General features: G+C 45.9%; 1 protein-coding gene across 1 annotated transcript in view; it reads left to right on the top strand.

The window, feature by feature from the left end:
• The window catches only part of FLU (Tetratricopeptide repeat (TPR)-like superfamily protein), a 48,870-nt gene extending 33,188 nt beyond the window's left edge, over positions 1-15,682 (top strand). Inside the window, exons 8-9 of the mRNA XM_086825049.1 lie at positions 14,374-14,688; positions 15,221-15,682. Coding sequence (XP_086681175.1) covers positions 14,374-14,688; positions 15,221-15,429 — 524 coding nt within the window. The 3' untranslated portion in view covers positions 15,430-15,682. The remainder of the gene's footprint in view (positions 1-14,373; positions 14,689-15,220) is intronic.
• The last annotated feature ends 4,827 nt before the right edge of the window (positions 15,683-20,509 follow it).

Here is a 20,509-nt window from a genome sequence, read left to right as displayed (position 1 = left end):
GTGGAGATAATGGGGCACCTATGAGAAGAGAACGAAAGAAGTCCATGGCGATGGCTCGTGCATGGGGGGGATCTGAGACAATAGCTCCATCCTGGCCACGCAGCCTACGAATGCCGTCTCTCCTCCTGTGGGGGCCGGCTGTCTAAAAGAAATCCCCTATGACCTTGTTACGGGCCTGAGTCCAGAATGAAGCCCTGGCATGATACCTGTACTCCACCCTCCTCTCCTCGATGGATCTGATCTCCGTCCGGGCAGTAGCTAGCTGACTCTTGATCCACTGGCTATCTGGGGACCTCTCCCGAAGCCGCTGTAAAGAGGCTAGACGACTCCTCAAACTCCTTTCCTGCTCTCGGAATCCCTCCAATCGGCTGTGGGCCGCCTCCTGCAAGAAACCGGTGATCTCACGTAGGTCCAAGTCCAATGTGCACGCAGTAGAGCTTGAGATAAAGTCCAATGCCGCCCATATCTACTCTATCCTTTTGCATATCTCGGGGTCCTAAATGAGGCTCCTCCAGCTCGCATGCTTGTCATGCATCCAGGGGTCCTCTAAGGACAAAATAACCGGGGCGTGATTAGAAAGGTAGTTCCGGCCAGGATACCAGTCATGCCCCCGCGGCGGCTACAAGCCCACACATCAACATAAAACTTGTCTAGTCCAGAGAGGTTGGGGCCGGTGCTCTTCCTATTCGATCTCGAGAAGCTGAGGTTCCGAGGGCTACGCCCAAACTTCGGAAGATGCCACGGGTCTTGTCCCCTGAGTGCTAGAATCATCTCCTTCCAGGCCGAATGCTCTGCCCTTGAGACTGTGGTCGTGCCACCTCCAAGTCTGTCCTCTGCTACCTCTTATCATGTTGAAGTCACCGCCCAAGCACCAAATGTCAGCTTGGGGTAGGGCCTGTCGGACTGTGCTCCAAAAGAGGGCTCTACTGCAGTGGCGTTCGGAGCATAAACATTGAGGAAGCCAACGCTATCCTCTCCGTTTAGAATGGTAATCCACTATGCACGCCCTGGGACTATGACTCCTGAGCCTGTCTCACTGTTGGCAACAGTTGCTCATTGACAGAAAAACACACCTCCCTAGGTCCTTAACTAGAACGTGTGACTCCTGGAAGAATCTTCCCGCATCGGTGGGTGCGCCCCTCTCAGAGGTAGTGCTCCTGGAGGAATAAAATGTCGATGGGTCCCCCAACTATGGCTCTTTCAAGCTCGCCTGTGAGGACGCCTCGTCTCTGCAAGCAGTGGGGCCCCTCTAAAGCTTGAACGTTCCATGAGACAATCTGATAGAATGTGCAGTGGAAGAAGGGAAAGTGGAAACACAGGAGAGTGTGAGAGAGAAAGATGGAGAGGAAACACAAGTGAGAACCTGCTCTCAATATCATCACCAAAAGGAATACATGTCCCGAGCAAGAGGGGAGAACCTCGTAAGCGAGGGACTGCAGCTAGACAAGCTAGGCAAGCAATGAAATATGAGGGAGGCATGCCAGCTATATATACCTCTACATGAAGGCAGCCGACTGGTGATAAATATCTCCACGACTGGGAAAAATACCCAAGCCCATAAATGGGGAATAAATATGGGTAAAATACGTGTGAGGGGTGACCAGTCCCTCAGACTAACATGGTCAGCCCTAGAGGGTAAAATACGACACCAAATAGGAAGCCAGCAAATAGGGGATGATATCTAACACCCCGTCTCAGCACCGGATGCTGAGCAAACTCCAAGAATCCAGAGACGCCGTCCTCGATCAAAGATGAAAGACTGCAGAAACAGGTACCAAGAAAGCTCCACAAGCAATCTCCTCAGCAACTCAGCTACAAAAGCAACAGAACAAGCTGCCAGGTACACCGCTCCACTGGAAGAAAACAACCATATAGGCTGTGACGTGCTGCTCCAAATAATGGTTCCAAACCAAGTGTAAGAACACTCCCCGAAGTCGAATGTCGTGTATCCAGCCTGGAGAAGGTATGAAAAACCTCATAACCAACCAAGATCAGATCCTGTATATAATCAATCCTGGGAGAAGCAAACTGCTCCTCATTGGAACCCTCAAAAGAAATAGAGTCAATCTTGTTAGAATTTCGTGGTGCTCATGAAATAGATCAAATATGTGGAGGAGAGAGACTCACAAATGAAGGAGATTACTAGAGAGTAATGGGCTGATTTATGAAGAAGAAAAAACCAGAAATTTGTGATGTTTTGGCTTAAGTAGAAAGAAAAAGGCTTATGAGAGTGCAACAACTCTTAATCAAGCCAAGGATGTTGCATAAAAAAGGAGATTAAGATGGTGAAGTTTATGGTTTAGCACTTAGGGTTTGTGCCCAATCACTAATTCTGATGGAGATTAGCTTCATTAGTGTCAAAGAACACTTTGTTTGGTGATTAAGATCACCATTAGAGTTTAGCAACACTATTAGTGCTTAAGAGCACATTTCTAGCGTCTAATGACACTTGCATTGGTGATTAGATTTACCATTAGTGTTTAAGAACACTCTTAGTGTTTAGAAACACTCTTAGTGTTTAGAAACACTTTGGAATGGCTCCCCTTTGCTGGATTAGTAGCCTCATTAGTGTTAATCAACACTATTAGTGCTTATAAGCACACTTTGAGAAGCTTTGTGGACTTGAAGATGTTGATGAAGCTTGATGACAATGAGGCTTATGAATACCCCATGGTGTATGCCCACCACTTCAAGGATATGGAAAAAGACCCTCACAAGAGCACTAACAGATTAGTACTCCTTTAATGATAAGCATGAAAGCTAATTAGTGTTTAAAACACTTTTATAAAAAGCTTTTATACAAGCTTCCATGGTTGAAAACCAGACAGCCGATTGGTATTTTGTCTCCAGCGCTTGATTCAGGCCACCATTAGGGCTGAAATCTTGATTGTAGACCCTTGAGACTTAGGGCTTCAAAAGTCCCAAGCTTGTGTGGCTTGAGGTTGTCCACAAGCTGCGCATTATTGTACGATAAACTGCATTGCTGAAATCGTGCGCCGGCCTACTCAGTGTGCAATGGCGCGGCTGAGGGGAGTGTAATCCAGCAATTAGCTGTACGATTCTGAGCGCCCAGACCTCCTCTACACTTTCCTAGATGGAAACACGCCGAGTTCTTGCCTCCACAAGATGCTAGAGCTCCTCCACTGGCAGGAGGTTCAGCTCCACAAAAAAAAAGGAATAAAATTGACCTATTCTACACCACAAAAATAACCTAATCTTTCCAAGCTCTAGATACCATGTTAGAATTTCGTGGTGCTCATGAAATAGATAAATATGTGGAGGAGAGAGACTCACAAAATACAAGAAAAGATCTTGCTTATTAAGTTGCTCAAAATACAACTAAGCTTCATGCTCTATGAAATGCCTTCTAGCTCCACCTTTAAATAGGTGAGCTAGTGGACCATAAGTCCATTCACACACACACTCTTCTCCTCCCCTTTTACATAACCTTAGTCTCTTAATAAATATGCTCCAACTCTGTACCAAGAGTAGCCAAATGCTTTATAAAAGCATCCTCTGAAAAGGTCGGCATCACAAGATGTAAAGACTCTGGAGAAAAGATGGGGTCATCTGCTAAAACTCCATAACATGAGTTGCCCAATGCTGTACATAAGTACACGCCACTGAGGTGGGCATCGCAAGATGAAAGGACTCCACATCCCCCTCTGAAAAAAGATATCGTCGAACTGATATAAGTCTAACCTGATTCTGATCCAAATCCAAAAAACTCTGGAAGTACCACTGTGCTCAAGGCACGGTTAGCAACCACAGATCCAAAGCATCCCACCGGGTCCAAAAAACCATCCTCCAAAACAAGAAGCCAGCAGAATTGGCAAGGGGAGGGGCATCCTCAGAAGCATCACAAAGAGATGAAGAGATAGACTCCTCACAGTGAGGAAAGGAAGCAAGAATATAAACTGCAGTGGCAAGAAAGTCCTCAATAGCTTCAAAGATAGCAGAAGACTGTTCCAGAAGTAGAACCAGATCCCAAGAAACAGCAACAAATAAAGGATCCTTTTGAAAGGATCACACCGCAAAAGTGCAAAACACCCTCCTTGTTCTGCAAATACTGCAAAGAACACAAGCTCGAGCCTCGGACAAAATAAACTCTGCTCAGGATCTCTGAAAAGATCACTACTCTCCTCCAAATAACTGTAAACTCCTGTCAAAGAAGAAAGTCTCCACAGATACAACACAGCTCCCGAAACTGATCCTCAAGTGAAGTAGCTGGAGAAAGGGCCCCTCTGAGTGTAGAAAACTCCTGTGGGAAGGAAAACGCAGCCAAAACACTGCTATCCAGCAAAAAATAGCACTCCACCGCCAACAGAAGGCAAGGAACATGTAGAAACCGGGAAACCGTGTAGGCTAGGAACAAAACACAGGTAGAGATGCTCCAAAATCAAAAAAACGCTGACTGAAATCTGAAATTCAGAATCCTCCTCAAGTACCAACCTGCCTCCAAAGCCACAATCCAAACAAGAAACCTCCTCTACAAGTGATCTGTGTCCACCGGAGAAGAAAACGCAGCCAAACAAGGGCTACAAACCTGAAAATTCATGTCAACCAGTGCCCACACCTCCTATGAGGAAAAACGCTGAAGAGAAGGTACCTTCGGGTCCAACAGGTGAAGCCCAAGTGAAGATAGAGCTACCAGCAAGATCGGTTCAGAAAAACGCAGCAACCATGGCTGCAAATCTGAAAACGCAGAGGTATAAGGGGCTGAATATGGAAACGCTGAAGCCTCAGATCAAGAACTGCTGCAGAGAACAATCAGGGGGTGGGAGGGATGGCACAAGATAACCAGAAAGGATAGGCAAAAGGGAGCCCAGAGAGCTCCAAGATCAGGGCTGGGAAAGCAAGCCCAAACATGCCAAAAAACGCAGCCTGTTTGGGACAGCTATGTTGCTGTCCAGACCTGAAAAAAAATGCCTAAGAACCCCTGGAAGGTGCCGCCAAGATGGGCAGGTATGCTGTCCAGAAAAAATACCCCTGTCAGGCTGCCTACAGGCTGCAAACTGACGCCCTGAAGAGAAGAAACTGCAGCCCACTGAAGTGGTGATGAATCAGCCCTTGAAAATCTGAAACGCAAGCTTCAACTGGAGAAAAAACGCAGATCTGTCCATGGGCGGAAAAATGCAGATATGAAGAGGTAGAGGAGGGAGCATCCAACGCTGAAAATCACCGGCGCTCTGATACCATGATAGAATGTGCAGCGGAAGAAGGGAAAGTGGAAACACAGGAGAGAGAGAGTGAGAGAGAAAGATGGAGAGGAAACACAGGTGAGAACCTGCTCTCAATACCATCACCAAAAGGAATACATGTCCCGAGCAAGAGGGGAGAACCTCGTAAGTGAGGGACTGCAGCTAGACAAGCTAGGCAAGCAATGAAATATGAGGGAGGCATGCCGGCTATATATACCTCTACATGAAGGCAGCCAACTGGTGATAAATATCTCCACGACTGGGAAAAATACCCAGGACCATAAATGGGGAATAAATATGGGTAAAATACATGTGAGGGGTGACCAGCCCCTCAGACTAACATGGTCAGCCCTAGAGGGTAAAATAGGACACCAAATAGGAAGCCAGCAAGTAGGGGATGATATCTAACACAATCCTCATATCAATCTCTGTGATGCGGCACTAGCGGAAATGCCCTCCACTCGAAGAGTCTTGGGCGAGGGTTTAGACGGGGAATAGTCACAATTCGTCCAAGGACGAAGGTGCAGCAGGTGTGCACTGATCCTGTCCTCCATGTGATGCCACTCGCTTCGAGCGTGAGCGTATGCATACACCGGACTTCATGGATCACAATGGAGGTATCTGTAAGAATGGGGAAGAGGTATTGTGGCCGAAGTATGCATGAATACAAAAAGCAACACCTCCAGGTTGGAAGCCACCATCTCTTTGTCCTGGCCTCGATGGGTTGAGCCTCCAAGCGCCATCCTAGCCAAAGGCCAAAAAGGGGTGAGAATGTCGGTGATGCGAAGATTGTGGAGATGGTGGGAAAGCTCAACTACTTGCCCTTGGATGGCGGCTGCCACCAACTCAAAATCCCACTCCGTCCATGGGAAAGAGAAGATCATCGCGCCATTATCTGGCGTAGAGGGTATGGAGTGGTGAAAAACCACACATACCCAAATGGGGGCTACTGTCTCCTCAAACATATTAGTCCCTTTTGCCGGCAGACAGCGGAAGAAACTAAAATCCAGAGGCTGCCCCAAGATCCTGGGAGCCCCACCTGGGGACTCTGGCGGGAGCGCCCTCATTGGGGAGGTGGCAATGGTCATCTCAACCCGCTCAAAAAAAGTGGTGAATCAAGCGGCGGATGGAGCTCGCCGGCTGTCTTTGCTCCGGGTCGGGGGCTGCTGGGGGGCGACGAGAGTGCTCTGGAGAGGCAGAAAGGGGGGGTGGGGGTTAAGGGCTCGAATGATGAGGACTGGGCAGAGTGAACTGTTGCAGATACAGTTGGTGGCGAGGATGGAGGAGGAGGGGAGCCGGTGAGGATGGGCGGAGAGGCCGGAGAGGGGTGCTACTGTGAGAGATCCATCGGAGAGGTAGGCTGCGGGGAGGGGCCCAGTGGGGGCTTAGAGAGGTCTGTCGGCCTCACCGAGCACTCGGGGGGGGGGGGGGGGGGGTCCCGGCGAGGGATCGGCCGCCACACTTGGAGGGGCACGCTCCGTGACTGGAGAGGCCGTGTCACCAACAGGAAGGTGCTGAAATAAGCGCTTAAAACGGTTCTTTGACAGAACCGAATCCTCTTGAGCTCTGCCAGCTTGGTGCGCGCGGTGGTGATGCTCAGCTTTGGTGGTCGGCTAGCAGCCCGGGTGCAAGCCAATCGTCTGCCAGTCGCCGGTAGTGGGATCGTCTGTAGTATTCGGGACCTGATGCTCCGCTGCCTAAGAACCTGTCTCTCCCTTTGGTGAGGATTTGAACGAGAAACAGGGGGAGGGACCACCGGAGGCGGCCTCTTGGACTACCGTCAAGGGCAAGCTCTGGCTAAATGACCCATTTGCCTTCAAATGAAGCATTGACCTGGAAGGCATGAATACACCACGTGTTGCTGGATGGGGTCGCCCTAGAGGCTAGGAAGAGATATACAATGCGGTACAATATCTGGCGAGGCAACACATATGCGAAGAGATGGAAACCCAGCTGCTCGTGTGAGGGCTGAGGCAGCAGTGGGGGGGGTTCCATCACTCTCTCGATGGCACCACCAATCACCGGAAGAAGAGGAAGGTACTCCTTCCTAAAGCCTGGAAAACAAACAGTCACTGGGAAGCCCGACGTGCCAACTAGAGGGTCAGACGCAGGATCGAAGCCGTGATGCCACCGTGCAAAGATAACGTGTGCTGTACGCAGTGCAAGGGGGCTCAATTGCATGACTCGATCTGACGTCGTTGGCGAGTCAAACTCCACCTGGTAGTATCCGTGCACCAGAGGGTGAATATCAGTGATCTCTTTGCAGGCTCACCAATGAGGGTCGCTTGTAAAGATCCTTGAGCTGTCCACGCGCAGGGCGGCTACCGACAATTTATACAAACCAAGGTGGAGGCCTCTAATGAGGCAACAGTCGTGGCGAGAATCTAAAGATCCGCTTCGGAAAAGGAAATGCAAGCAATGGCAGCCTCGGTCGGGGATGATGGAGCGGCTGCCATGGAGTCCTTATGAGGGTGAAGACCTGAATAGACCGAAGCTTGCTGAAATGAGCAAAAAACCCCGGAGAAACTGAAAACTCAACCTGCATGGGAGGGGATAAAGGGTTGAAAGCTAAAAAGGAAGACGGGCAAGGCAGGGTGGCAGGAGCAAAGGACAAAGAGGAGGGGGCGGCAGAAAAAAGAAAAGAAAAGAAAATGAGAAAATAGAAAAAAGAAAAAAAATCAAAAAAAGAGAAAAAGAAAGAAAGAAAAAAAGAAAAAAAGAAAAAGAAAAAGAAAAAGGAAAAAGGAAAAAAAAGGAAAAAAGAAAAAAAGAAAAAGAAAAAGAAAAAAAGAAAAAGAAAAAGAAAAAAAAGAAGAAAAAAGGAAAAAAAGAAAAAAGAAAAAGAAAAAAAAGAAGAAATAAATTAACCAGAGAGGGGGGGCACAAATACGCGAAAGGAGCCCCGCGGGGGGGGGGGGGGGGGGGGGGGGGGGGGGCTTGTTAGAAGTCATCTCCTGTCCAGTTTTATACACCAGGGCCTCTGTTGTGGGTGTGCCCGCCCGTATATCATTTTTCCACACTCCTCGTATTTTTTCTCTATTTTTTCCATTTTTTTCTAGTGGCTGGAGGGCTGCCAGTTGATGCCAGGAGCACTCTGAAGCTGGCCGACTGCATCTATATCAGTCGTGGGCTGTCTGAGTGCTGGCCGACTTGTTCTGTCCAGGTGTGGGGCATCAGATGCTGGCCGACTGCTATATTCAGCAGTCGTGGGAGTTTTGCTCAGTCGTGGGCCCTTTCCAGTGCTGGCCGACTGCCCTCATGGGCTTGTATATATTGCCCCCCATCCTCCTCCACTTTCTCATTCAGTATCTTCGGGATCTTGTGTATAGAGAAGAGTTTACACACATTTCTCTGTGTTTCTTGTGCTGATTATTTTCTGCAGTCTACTTGCTCTTGTCTACCCAAGTTTGGATATCATTTCCGCTGCATATTCTGACATGGTATCAGAGCCCTAGGCTCTAGGAGATCTTGGGCGTTTTTTCTGAGCAAGAGGGGGAGCAACAGGTTGCTGATCGGTGGACTGTTTCGGGCTGAACGGGAAGTGAAGGTGCAAGAGGAAGGCGGGCAGAGGGGCTGGACAGTCACTTGCATATATTCTGATTTTCAGATTTTTCCCACCCACCCACCCTTTCAGGTTACTCTCCGAGATGGCAGATTTAATCGAGATGGCTGAGAAGCACGTGAAGATTCCGACTCTCCCCACGTTCCCAGTGGATCGGCAGTTGGACGGGTCCAATTACGGCATTTGGAAGGTCATGATGGAGTCAGTTTTGGAGTCATATGATCTTGCTGATTTTATTATCAAAGGGGTGCCAAGGCCGGAAGCTGAGGAAGGGGAGTTATTATCGACGAGGAAGGACCGAGAGGCACAGGCACAAATGTGGGACCGTGTCAACGCCAGGGTCCGGTCGTTTATATTCCTCAATTGCACACCACAGGTGATCAACCATGTGAAGCACATGACGCTGGCGAGAGGCATATAGGAGCACTTGGCTTCTTTGTACAACAGGGTGTCACCCATGAAGCGGATATCCTTGGAAGTGCAGATGCGGGTTATGAACCCTGCAAAGTCTTCGACGATGCGGGAACACATTAACAAGCTGCAGGCCCTTCAGCAGGAAGTCCTTCAAGCTGGGAAAGAGATATCGTCCGAAGATATGGCCATCACGTTACTTTCCCACTTGCCTGGTCAGTATTCTGCTTTCTACTCCTCGTTGATCACTAGTGGCAGGCTCAGCACCATTACTTGGGAGGAGCTTGTGCCAATGGTCTTGGACCAGGAGGAACGATTCACGAACCCTCCTCAGGGTGGAGGTTTGGAGGCCTTTACTGGCCAACGGTCGAAAGGCCGTAACTCGGGCAAGGGGAAGGCTTCATCGGAGAAGTCTCCTGAGAAGATGTCCGACGCTGACCGCGAGAAACTAAAGGCAGAGAGGACCTGTAATGATTGTGGCGAGAAAGGCCACTACTGGAGGCAGTGTCCCAAGCGGAAGACCGAGAAGGGTGAAGACTCCTTAGCAATCATGAAGACTCCGGCTTTTGTGCACGTGGAGGTGATGGACACCGATGCTTCATTTTCGTCAGGCAGGGAGGAGATTGGAGGACTCTCCGCAACGGATACTCGGGAGTGGATTCTCGATAGTGGTGCTTCCAAGCACATGACTCCTTCCCGTTCCGGTTTACAGGATCTCTGCAGGTGTTCTGGTCATATTCTTACTGGGGATACGTCCACTATCCCAGTTCACAGTGAGGGCAGGATGGAGATAGTCCCCGATGGCAGAGGGGGGAAGCATTCCTCCCAGGTGTTGTATGTTCCGGCACTCGGTTTTCATCTGTTGTCAGTGCATCAGGTTTGCAAGACTGGCGTACGGGTGGAGTTTGATGAGCATTTTGTTGCTCTCCGGGACAAAGTAACAGGCCAAGTGGTTTGGGAAGGCGGAGTGGAGAATGGAGTCTACAGGCTTTCAGCACTCTCTCTCCCAGGTCCTCAAGATTGTGATGAGTGGCAGTGTGGTATTAGCTACTCAGGTGTGGATATGCTGCAGGAGCGGGCTTTCCGAGACCAGGTGGTGGATAGCTTGCCAGTAGATGGCAGCAGTTGGCAGGAACTTTCCAGTACTGATGTTGGTAGTTCTTGTGTTCGTGAGTCAGAGGAAGCTGAACAGGTCACTTATGCTCTGATGTCTCGTCGTGTTCGGGACATAGAACTTCCAGTAGTTGAGGATGTTCTTTCCACGGGGACCTTTCGGAAAGCCAGGCAGGTGACAGGTGCTTATTTGCAGAAGGAGGTGGTTTCTCCAGGCTTTGTGGTTCCGGATTCAGAGGGGGTGGTTGATAAGTTTCAGAAGGCCTTGCGTGGTCTTCAGAAGGTTTCCAAGACTTGCTTGTGCACCGTAACAGGTGTTGATCCTTGTGAGCAGTGTGATGGCTCTATGACTCAGAAGCTGTATGGTTCATTGATCTGGTTGATGGACACCGGATTGGACGGGAGCTTCCTGATGAGGCAGTTGAGCTCTTGGTTGCAGATGTCTCTTTGGGAGGCAGGATCGCGTTTCCTGTGGTTTCTGCGGCATGCGAAGGATCATGGACTCTTGTACACAGGAGGGGGATTGTTGGATGGAGTCAGACTCCGCGGTTGGAGTGACTCGGTTTGGGGAGGAGATCAGGACACGAGGGGATCTACTTCAGGCCCAGGAGCAGTTCTACGGAGCAGCAGGAGGAGGTTGCATGGCAGGTTTGGGCTTCCATTGGAGGAACCCATGGTCTTCCAGAGGCACTTTGTTCGTGAACATATCGTTGCTGATGACATCTTGCTGGAGTTCTGTTCGACGGAGGACAGTACGGTGGACCTCTTCACGAAGTCGCTCTCAGGATTTGCTCAGGCGGCACCCTAGCTCCCAGTGGTTGGTTACACAGCCAGGAGCTGAGAGGGGGTGTTAGAAGTCATCTCCTGTCCAGTTTTATACACCAGGGCCTCTGTTGTGGGTGTGCCCGCCCGTATATCATTTTTCCACACTCCCCGTATTTTTTCCCTATTTTTTCCATTTTTTTCTAGTGGCTGGAGGGCTGCCAGTTGATGCCAGGAGCACTCTGAAGCTGGCCGACTGCATCTGTATCAGTCGTGGGCTGTCTGAGTGCTGGCCGACTTGTTCTGTCCAGGTGTGGGGCATCAGATGCTGGCCGACTGCTATATTCAGCAGTCGTGGGAGTTTTGCTCAGTCATGGGCCCTTTCCAGTGCTGGCCGACTGCCCTCATGGGCTTGTATATATTGCCCCCCATCCTCCTCCACTTTCTCATTCAGTATCTTCGGGATCTTGTGTATAGAGAAGAGTTTACACACATTTCTCTGTGTTTCTTGTGCTGATTATTTTCTGCAGTCTACTTGCTCTTGTCTACCCAAGTTTGGATATCATTTCCGCTGCATATTCTGACAGGGCTCAGCCGTTGCCACGAACGTTGAAGTTCACAACTCTTTTATGCTCAATTCCTACCGCCAAATTTTGCTAAAAATGTGCGTAAAGAATGGGATTGGTTAAAGCAGGAAGATGGGGAGTCGGTGCAGACTTACATTGCTAAGTATTGGAAGGTATTGTTGAAAGTTACTCTTTTCATGACACTCTCTGACGAAGAGAAGAAAAGAAAGTTTGAGTCTGGTTTGCATCCGATCCTTCAAGAGAGTCTTGAGGTGTATCCGAAGCAAACTCCGCAACAACTAACACATTCGGCTACTGTAGCTGAAAAGTTACACATTAAGCAGGACAAATCTAAGCCATTTTCAGATTCTTTGAAGGGTAAGAAGAGGGTTGCTTATGACTAGAGAAAGGGCGGACGACCCTTAAAAAGTGATCATAAAGATACCTAGGAGACAGGCCTTTAAAAGTGATCAGAAAGATACCTAGGATGCAAAGGAACACTCATTCAAGAAGCCGTGGGGCAAACGTAATGACCATGGGCTATTAAAACAACAAAGGATAGATTATGCACTTGATGGAAAATGTTTTGGATGTGGTAGTAAAGATCACATTTATCCTAAGTGCCCACGAAACCCAAGGAATGCAGATAGTGGTGTAGAAAAGCCTCATGTAAATGTTGTACCGGATGCACAAGGAAACATAGAACACACTTCTACTGAGAGACTCATATGTAAAGCATGGGGACAATTGAAAGATCAACCTGCACTATTTCTTCTTGATGATGCATTCACGGACAATTTCATTTCTGTGCAGATGGCCGTTGCCATAGGGTTGGATGTATCAGACTATGGCACTCAAATGGATACAGATGCAGCTTTTTAGGGTAAAGGAGTTAATGTAAACTCCGCATTCACATACAGGGCTATCTTGATCATGAGAGTTTTATTGTTGCTCCTTTCACAGGCTGTGATGTTTTGCTAGGAATACCTTGGCATGCTTGCATGGAGCCAAATAAATCATACAAAGCCAAGAAGATTAGTTTTATGCATAGAGGTAGAGAGATTATGAAGTACCATACCTATTGTCAGTCATATACAGGTCAATAAAGTAATAAAGAAGTCAGCTTGTTCTTACTTGGTTTTTGTAAGAGAGTGCTGAGCATGAAAGAGTGAATGTTGACCAACTAACTCGAGAGCGAGTAGACTTCCTACATCGCTATAGTGATTGTTTTCGAGATGCGTTGCCTGGTGAGTTACCACTTGAGCATCCTGAAGATCTTCGTATTGATGTGATACTTGGTAGCACACCGCCCAATTGACCTCCATACAGGGTAAGTGCTAGCTAGCAAGAAGAGATTATGGCGCAAGTAAATGACTTGCTTGAGAAAGGATTGATACAACCCAGCTCCTCTCCTTATTGCGGATGGTTATGGTGTGGGTCATGGGAGCATGGAAGGAGCATGAAGACCCGAAGAGCGAGGTGATGCCCTTGGATGTCTCTAACCTTGCATCAGATTTCCCTCATGGTGTAGATGGTCAGGAAAATCCAGCAAAAGAAAGATGGTACATACAGAATGTGCGTGGATTATCGTGCTCTTAACAAGGTAACGATAAAGAACAGGTTTTCCATTCCACGCGTTGATGACATTCTAGATGAGCTGGAAGGTACACCGTACAACTTGCTTTAGCCGAATTGATTTGAAGAGTGGGTATCATCAAATACGTGTGGCATCACAAGATGTACATAAATCTACCTTTCGTACGTAGTTTGGACTTTATGAGTTCTAGTTGTGCCGTTTGGACTTACCAATGCACTGGCCACGTTTAATCGTATGATGGACAAGATTTTCAGAAAACATAGACAATTTACAGGTACTTTTTTTGATGATATCATTGTGTTTTCCAAGGATGAGGAACAACACCGAGAGCACTTGGTTATTGTGTTCGAAGAGCTTCGTAGTCACAAGCTCTACATTAACGGGTAAAAAGAGTGAATTCTTCTTATAAAAAATCCACTATTTTGGTCACATTGTATCCAAGGAAGGGGTACGCATGGATCTAGTCAAACTGCAAGCAATTAAGGATTGGCGAGAGTTGCGAATCGTACATGAAGTTCGAAGTTTTCTGGGATTGTGCTCATATTACGGTCGTTTTGTTAGTCACTTTGCTGAAATTGCTTTGCCATTACATGATTTGACCAAGAAAAGGCCGTATTGGTATGAGCTGATGTTGATGTAGCGGGTGGCGTGTGGATGCTCATGTGTGAAGAAATCAGTGATGGATCTCTGGGGCATGGGCAACGTCTTGTATGGGCTGTCCTCTCGATACTCTGCATGCTGCAGGTATGTGATATAGTTTAGACCATGGCATCGATAATCAAAGCAGCTGATCCGAACACTGCCAATGCTGTAGCATGTGTCACAGAGGGCTCACTCCTGAACATATGTGAGAGCATCAGAACCCGAAATCTCTCCACTCTTCTCCAATCCTCCACTTCCAAATGTGGCCCCAAGAAAGCATTCCCTGAGAAAGAAAGAAAGTCTGTTTTAATGCCTTCCAAAAACCCCAAGGGTCTACGAAACCAAAAACTTAGTACGAGTCCATGAGAATACTGAGTCATGGAAAAAATAACTTGGAAAAAAAATAGCTAACAGTGCTGTGCGTGTGCGTGTGTGTGTGTGTGTGAGAGAGAGAGAGAGAGAGAGAGAGAGAGAGAGAGAGAGAGATGATAAGAAATGCACTCTTGATTATTCTTGCAGGTACTTTGGCTCGGCAAAGAAAAGAAGAGCTTCAAAGGCTAAATTCTCAGCTTCGGAAAATCAATGAGTATCTAAGGAGCAAGGCAATGATGGAAACTTATGCCCCAGGTCTAGTATATGCACCAGTTGGTAGGCCAGTGGATGACAAGGTGTTAAGTACTGAAAGGGAAATGCTTAAAAACCTCGTGAAGTCTGGAAAAAAGTTACTCAGAGAGAAAAAGCCTCAGCTTGCTTATGAAGAATTCAAACAAGCACTTCCACTTGCTCAGCGAATTGGTGATCCAATCGAGGAAAAGAAGGCAGCTAGTGGACTGGGTAAACCCATGATTGCTTTACAGTTCTGCTATGTGATTATTACATTTGCGTCTTTCCATAAGGGACAACACATACCATTCCCATGCCCATGGTGACAGGACGCTTGGACCCTTGGCACCCACATTTGCATCTTTTTCATGCGAGCGACTTAACAATCTGCACACCGCCCATCAGACAGGTCGGTGCTTGGACGGGGGAGATTGGAGGGGTGGCAGGGGCTGTGACAGGGAAGAAGCCCTGTCCAGCGTTGCCCTTTCCTCATGGGCTTCCCTAAGTTGCCCCAAAACGATCCCCGCCCATTGGGCAGGCAGGTTCCCCCCGCTCCCGCCCCCCATTCCACTTTCCCTTCCATGGGGCGGGGCGCTTGGGTGGGGGGTAGATAGCCCCTTCCATGAGTGACAAAGGGAGAGGGGAGATATACCCATTATATGTGCCCATGAGTCATAAGTCTGTAAGCCCTGAGTTGCCCAAAACCTTTGTTAAGTTCGCATATTGGTCATATATTGATTCATAAATCTCAACACTCCCACAGGTGCAGCATGCCAGCGGCAAGGGAAGTTCCGTGAGGCAATAGACTACCACACCATGGTGCTGGAGATTTCCACAAGAACAGGGGCAACACAAGGAAACGCGGACGCATTTGGATCTATTGCAGACTGCTACTGTGAACTTGGTGAACTGGATGCCGCCCAAAAATATTATAATCAGTATATTGATACATTGGCCACTGATGAAGACTGAGGCTTTTTAATCCTTTTCTTAACTGTGTCGAGCTGTAATTTTTTCTGTAAAGTTCACCTTGGACGTGGATCACATTCCTTTTAGATATTTCAGGAGCTCTCTTGGATTTCATCCTCAGCTTTTGGTAATTTCTTTCACTTTAGTGAGATTACCTATTGTATTGATTATTCTTTATTTTAGGCTGCTTAGGTAACCACCACCCATCAATGGGGCCCTGTGTAAGTTGTCCATCTGGAATGTACAACTCCTCTCTCATTCTGTGGGCAGGGAGTGGTCGCTCTACAATGAACTTACTTTTGTGAAACAGTGGTTGCAGGTTAAGTTTATCATAATAAGAGTTCTTTCCTAAAATTTGGTCCATTTCAATATTGTTTTTTTTTATAAAGAAAACAGTTAGTAGTTCAAAACAATTCAAGGTTTCTCATTAAGCTTGCTTCGAAAAAATGTGTGCATGCATGGGCACACTCTTGCGCATATATGAGAGAGAGAGAGAGAGAGAGAGAGAGAGAGAGACTTATTAACGTTTGCGGAATGGCGTGTAGGAATATAGCACAATGTAAAGATAGACAACAAAACAAAATGTAATACACCATGCAATAGATAGAGAATGGAGATAATTTAAAATTCTGAAATAGGTACAATTTGATGGTGCTGTCCACCCTTGCATTCTCAAGTAGAGCTTAGATAGCAATTTAGATAGACTCTGGATGGAGGATGTACTTAGTGTAGAGGGATACTCACAAGCATTGGATACCTTAGTTTGTGATAACTATGTCCATATATAGTGCTATTGCAGGTGGTGTAGTAGGTGTGTATATAACACGGGCGGTTATGCGGCATGGACCATCCGTCTTGAAAATACACCCAACCGATCACCGCTCACTAATAATGAATCTATACTGTTGGGCCGGGCGTTTCTACCTCCGGACCCCTGCTCTCTTGGGACTCCCCAATCGGGGCTAATGTCCTGGGCTTAGCTAATGCTCGAACCCCTGACTATCTCCCAACCATCAATGGTCACAATAATGACCCTATTGGCATCTAAGTCGGGGTTCCCACCAAAGATATGTGCATCAATGGCAAACATAAACTCAACCAGAGGCTAGCCCTTCAACCATGTCCTCCACCAATGCTAGCCCAACTTCTAGAGGACACTTAAGCACCTGGACAAATGGATTGCTCAAGACCCAAGACTGCTAGTACAATATTAAGAAACAAGTTCTTATGGATTTGGCTACCCAATAGCTATATAATATCAATTGGCAAGAAATCTTATTATTTCTCGATGTCTCCAAAAAAGGTGTTGAGCACTTACCAGAGGTTGCCAATTACCTCATGAGCAAAGTACGAGCAAAATACAAAGTGAACGGCAACAATTGACATACCTTATGCCTGCTCAAGAAACTACGCCAACCAACTTTGCCCTATCCCTAGTGGATCCGGCACCTCAACTAGCTGAACCAAGCCAAACCCCATTAGACTTTATCGTAGCTTTCCACTTTGGATGTGCTAAGGCTTTGTCCAAGGTGACTGGCTCCTTCATTGTTCCCATTATCTCAGCCAGGCCATGTTGACAATGAGATCAGATGCTCTTCTTTGCTCCTCTATTCTCCTTAATTTGCGTGGTCTATCCACTGAAGGTTTGGCATCTTAGGTATTGGATTGTTGTGCTCATCAAAGAGCTATTATGCCCACTTCGAAAGTGGCTTTTCACGTGCTGTAGCAGTAGGATGGTGTGGTGTGTGAGAGTCTTCATTCTCTGAACGCTCCTCCTCCCTAAGAGGAAATCTAGCTAGTGAGGTGGGCTCATGGTGGATTATTTCTCCGTCTGATAATAGAGTGGATGGACCTGTCTCATTCATTGAGTGTGGCTACTCCAAAAATACCATATCTCGGCTAGTGATTATCTTCATCATCTCTGGATTATAGAGTCGATAAGCTTGACTCTTGAATGTATCCAAGAAAGATATACTTCTTGCTTTTGGCGTTAAGCTTCTTCATGGATGCATCTGGTATATGCACATAACATTCACAACCAAATGTTCTGAAATGACACTGAAGGTTTCTTGCCCATGAGCGCCTTTGTGTAGCTCCGATTGAGCATGCGAACTGATGTGCTCACTGCTTCAGCCCAAAAAGTGTTTGGTAATCCTTTCCCTTTTAGCATGCATCGAGCTATCTCCCCACGAGGGTCCGAGACGACATTCTATAAAATCGTTTTGCTGTGGTGAGTTGGTGCTTGAAGCCATTGTCCTTGTGGTGGCAGCTATGAAATTCTGTTGAAAGGAATTCTCCTCCTCGATCTGTACATAACTTTTTCATCTTCTTTCTTGTCTCATTCTCCACAAGTTTATGTCACTGTTTAATTTTTCCAAAAGCTTCAGCCTTATTCCAAAGGAAATAAACCCATATCTTTCTACTGTAGTCATTGCGGAGCGACTAACAACATAAAGTAAGAAGATTCTCCCAATGCAGTAGTAGACATCTTACCACAGAGAGATCAGCATGTACCATCCTAGAGGAGTTTTTGCCCTATTGTTGCTCTCTTGTGGAAATGGCTTGTGGTTTTTCTTGCCTATCATGCAAGCTTCGCATGGTTCTGATAATTCTAAAAATGTGGCAAATTAACTACCATTCCCTTTTTTTATATCTCCTTTAGTACTAAATTGCTCGTACTGCAGTCGCTGCTGTAAAGGACACTTAACTCGGATAGGTTGTTGTGTCTTACTTCTTTGCCAACAAGATCTAGAATTTTTACTTCAGTTTTCTTAAAGTGTACTTTAAGCCCACGATCTGTCATCATATCAACAACTGGCAACAGGTTCCTCTTGATTTGTTGAGGTACAGAGAGCACGTATGACAACTTTTTCTTTTCACCTACAAAAGAGATGGTTTTCAACCCTTCGGTTGGACATTTAGCATTATTATCAACAACACTAATCGTTTCCTGTAGAGGATTTCAAGAGCTATACCAACCCTTTTTACTGGTCATGTGTCCGGCTTCTCCACTATTGAAAATCTATGAATCATTAACAATTGAAGCCTCAGTAGATGAGGATATCTCTTCAATGGCAACCCAAAGGTCAAGCTCGATCATGGCATTATTAGTTGACTCCTTTTCCTTCCATGGAGACTTCACGGTGTCGTTCTTCTGGGGTCAGTTTGCTTCTTTCTATAGTCTCTTTGACGACGTGACCCTTCTTGTCATAGTAATAGTAGCTCCTTTAAAACTTTTTCTTCTTTGGCTGCTTCTTCTTGTCATCAAAAGATGCCGCATCTTTGTCTTTAGCATTGATCGAAAATGCAGTATTACTATCATTGCAGGTTTTGAGTTGCATCTCCTCCGTAAGTAACGTAACACTAAATTCTTCAAATTATAGAGGTGGTACTATAACCTGAGTGTTTAGTGTTGCTACCAAGCCATCATACTTTTGTTGATAACTTGGATGTACCTCTGGGCTAGTTCCGGTTCGGTCTTTGTAATCTCCATTTGATCTCATATATTTTTTGTAAATGCTTTAGCAACTCCTCCTTCAGCAAACTTTGTAGCAGTAAGTTCATTCTCTAGGTTCTGAATCCTGGTCTAATCTCGAGTCTAATACTGATTCCTTAGTATAGTCCAAGCCTCTGATGCCTTAGTTGTGTGTTGAATCAGAGTAAGAACAAAACCACTTACACTGCTGATGACGACGGCACAAAGTCCGTCAGCATTGCGCCTCTTTCATGCCCGAAGAAGTGTAGCATTTGGTGGATGTGTTCATTGTTGTTGGAATCGGGGGTTCCCACTGGTTTTTCATCCATTTCTAGAACAGTTTTTAGAAGCTCATAAGAGTCTATAATGGCTTTGATTTTGAATTCCCAGAGAGTGTCGTTTGTCCCATTACACAGGTTTATTCCACTTCAACTTAGAAACAATTTCATTGCATACATGACCAAAGATTTAAGATTGAGAAGGCACTTAATTGAGCTAGGTTGTGTTGGATGTATTCCACCTTGGTTGGAAGAGAGTGATATTATTCAAGTGATGTCTCACCTTAATGTATTATGTTCCTCAAATAATTTAAAATATGCTATTATCAAGGCTGTGGATTACACAATAAAGCAAGTGAAAGTGGCATGGTTGGACATGTTTCATAAACAAGAAAAGAGATGGAAGGTAATGATGGAAGACAATGATTGGAAAGTTTATGGGTATCCATCAATGCTAAGTGAAAAGTAATAAAAATAAGAAACATGATAATTGAGGGAGAAGTAAAGATATTTCAATCAAGTGGTAATCATAGCTTTGTTTTTCTTTAAGAATTTGTTCAAAGTCATTGGCTTGTTTTTATAGTATTTATGTTTTTGTGTGTTACTAGTTCTTGATTGATACTTGCATCTCTTTTAGATGAATTTTCTGTAGGTTTGATATGGCTAGTGTGAATGTAGATATGATAAAATTGTTGAAGGCCATGATATGTGCAAAAGTTAAGAATTTCTTGGATCTTATATGGACAATGATCAATGACATCAAAGGTGTGACAAAGTAAAAAGAAAAGGTAAGCATCATTATACCATCTTAAAGTTTCACTCTTTTAAATAGATATAGTAATGTGTTTGTATGCATCAAAAGAAAAGGTAGGCATCATTATACTATCTTAAAGTTTCACTCTTTTAAATAGATATATATAGTAATGTGTTTGTAACAAGTTTTTATACTTATTATGTAAAATGTTTAGTTTATCACATGGTTATATATTGGAGAGATCAAGAACGATGGAAAGACATTCAAACATGATAAGGGATGTTTATCAAATGGTTATATAGTGGAGAGATCAAGAAAGATGGAAAGACGTGCAAAGATGATCAGGGATGTCCTTGTTTACAATGAAAGATGCTCAAATATAATAAGGGAAGTCGTCCTTATTATTTACAAGAAAAGACTCTAGTTTCTTTAACTGGAGTCGTGGCATCCATGTAACATGGATGTCACAGTCATTAGAATCTACCGTTTTAGTGACTCCAAATTTGTCAGAGGTGGTAGATTTAGAATCTACTTTTTAAGGGCTTTCCAACAACATGTCACATGTGGGGGTTTTGA

Source organism: Cibotium barometz, chromosome 31 (assembly GCF_041138505.1).
Source record: "Cibotium barometz isolate CiBa-2024 chromosome 31, ASM4113850v1, whole genome shotgun sequence".
Lineage (NCBI taxonomy): Eukaryota > Viridiplantae > Streptophyta > Polypodiopsida > Cyatheales > Cibotiaceae > Cibotium > Cibotium barometz.
Note: the sequence above shows the minus strand (reverse complement) of the source record. Positions and strands in the feature narration are given on the sequence as shown.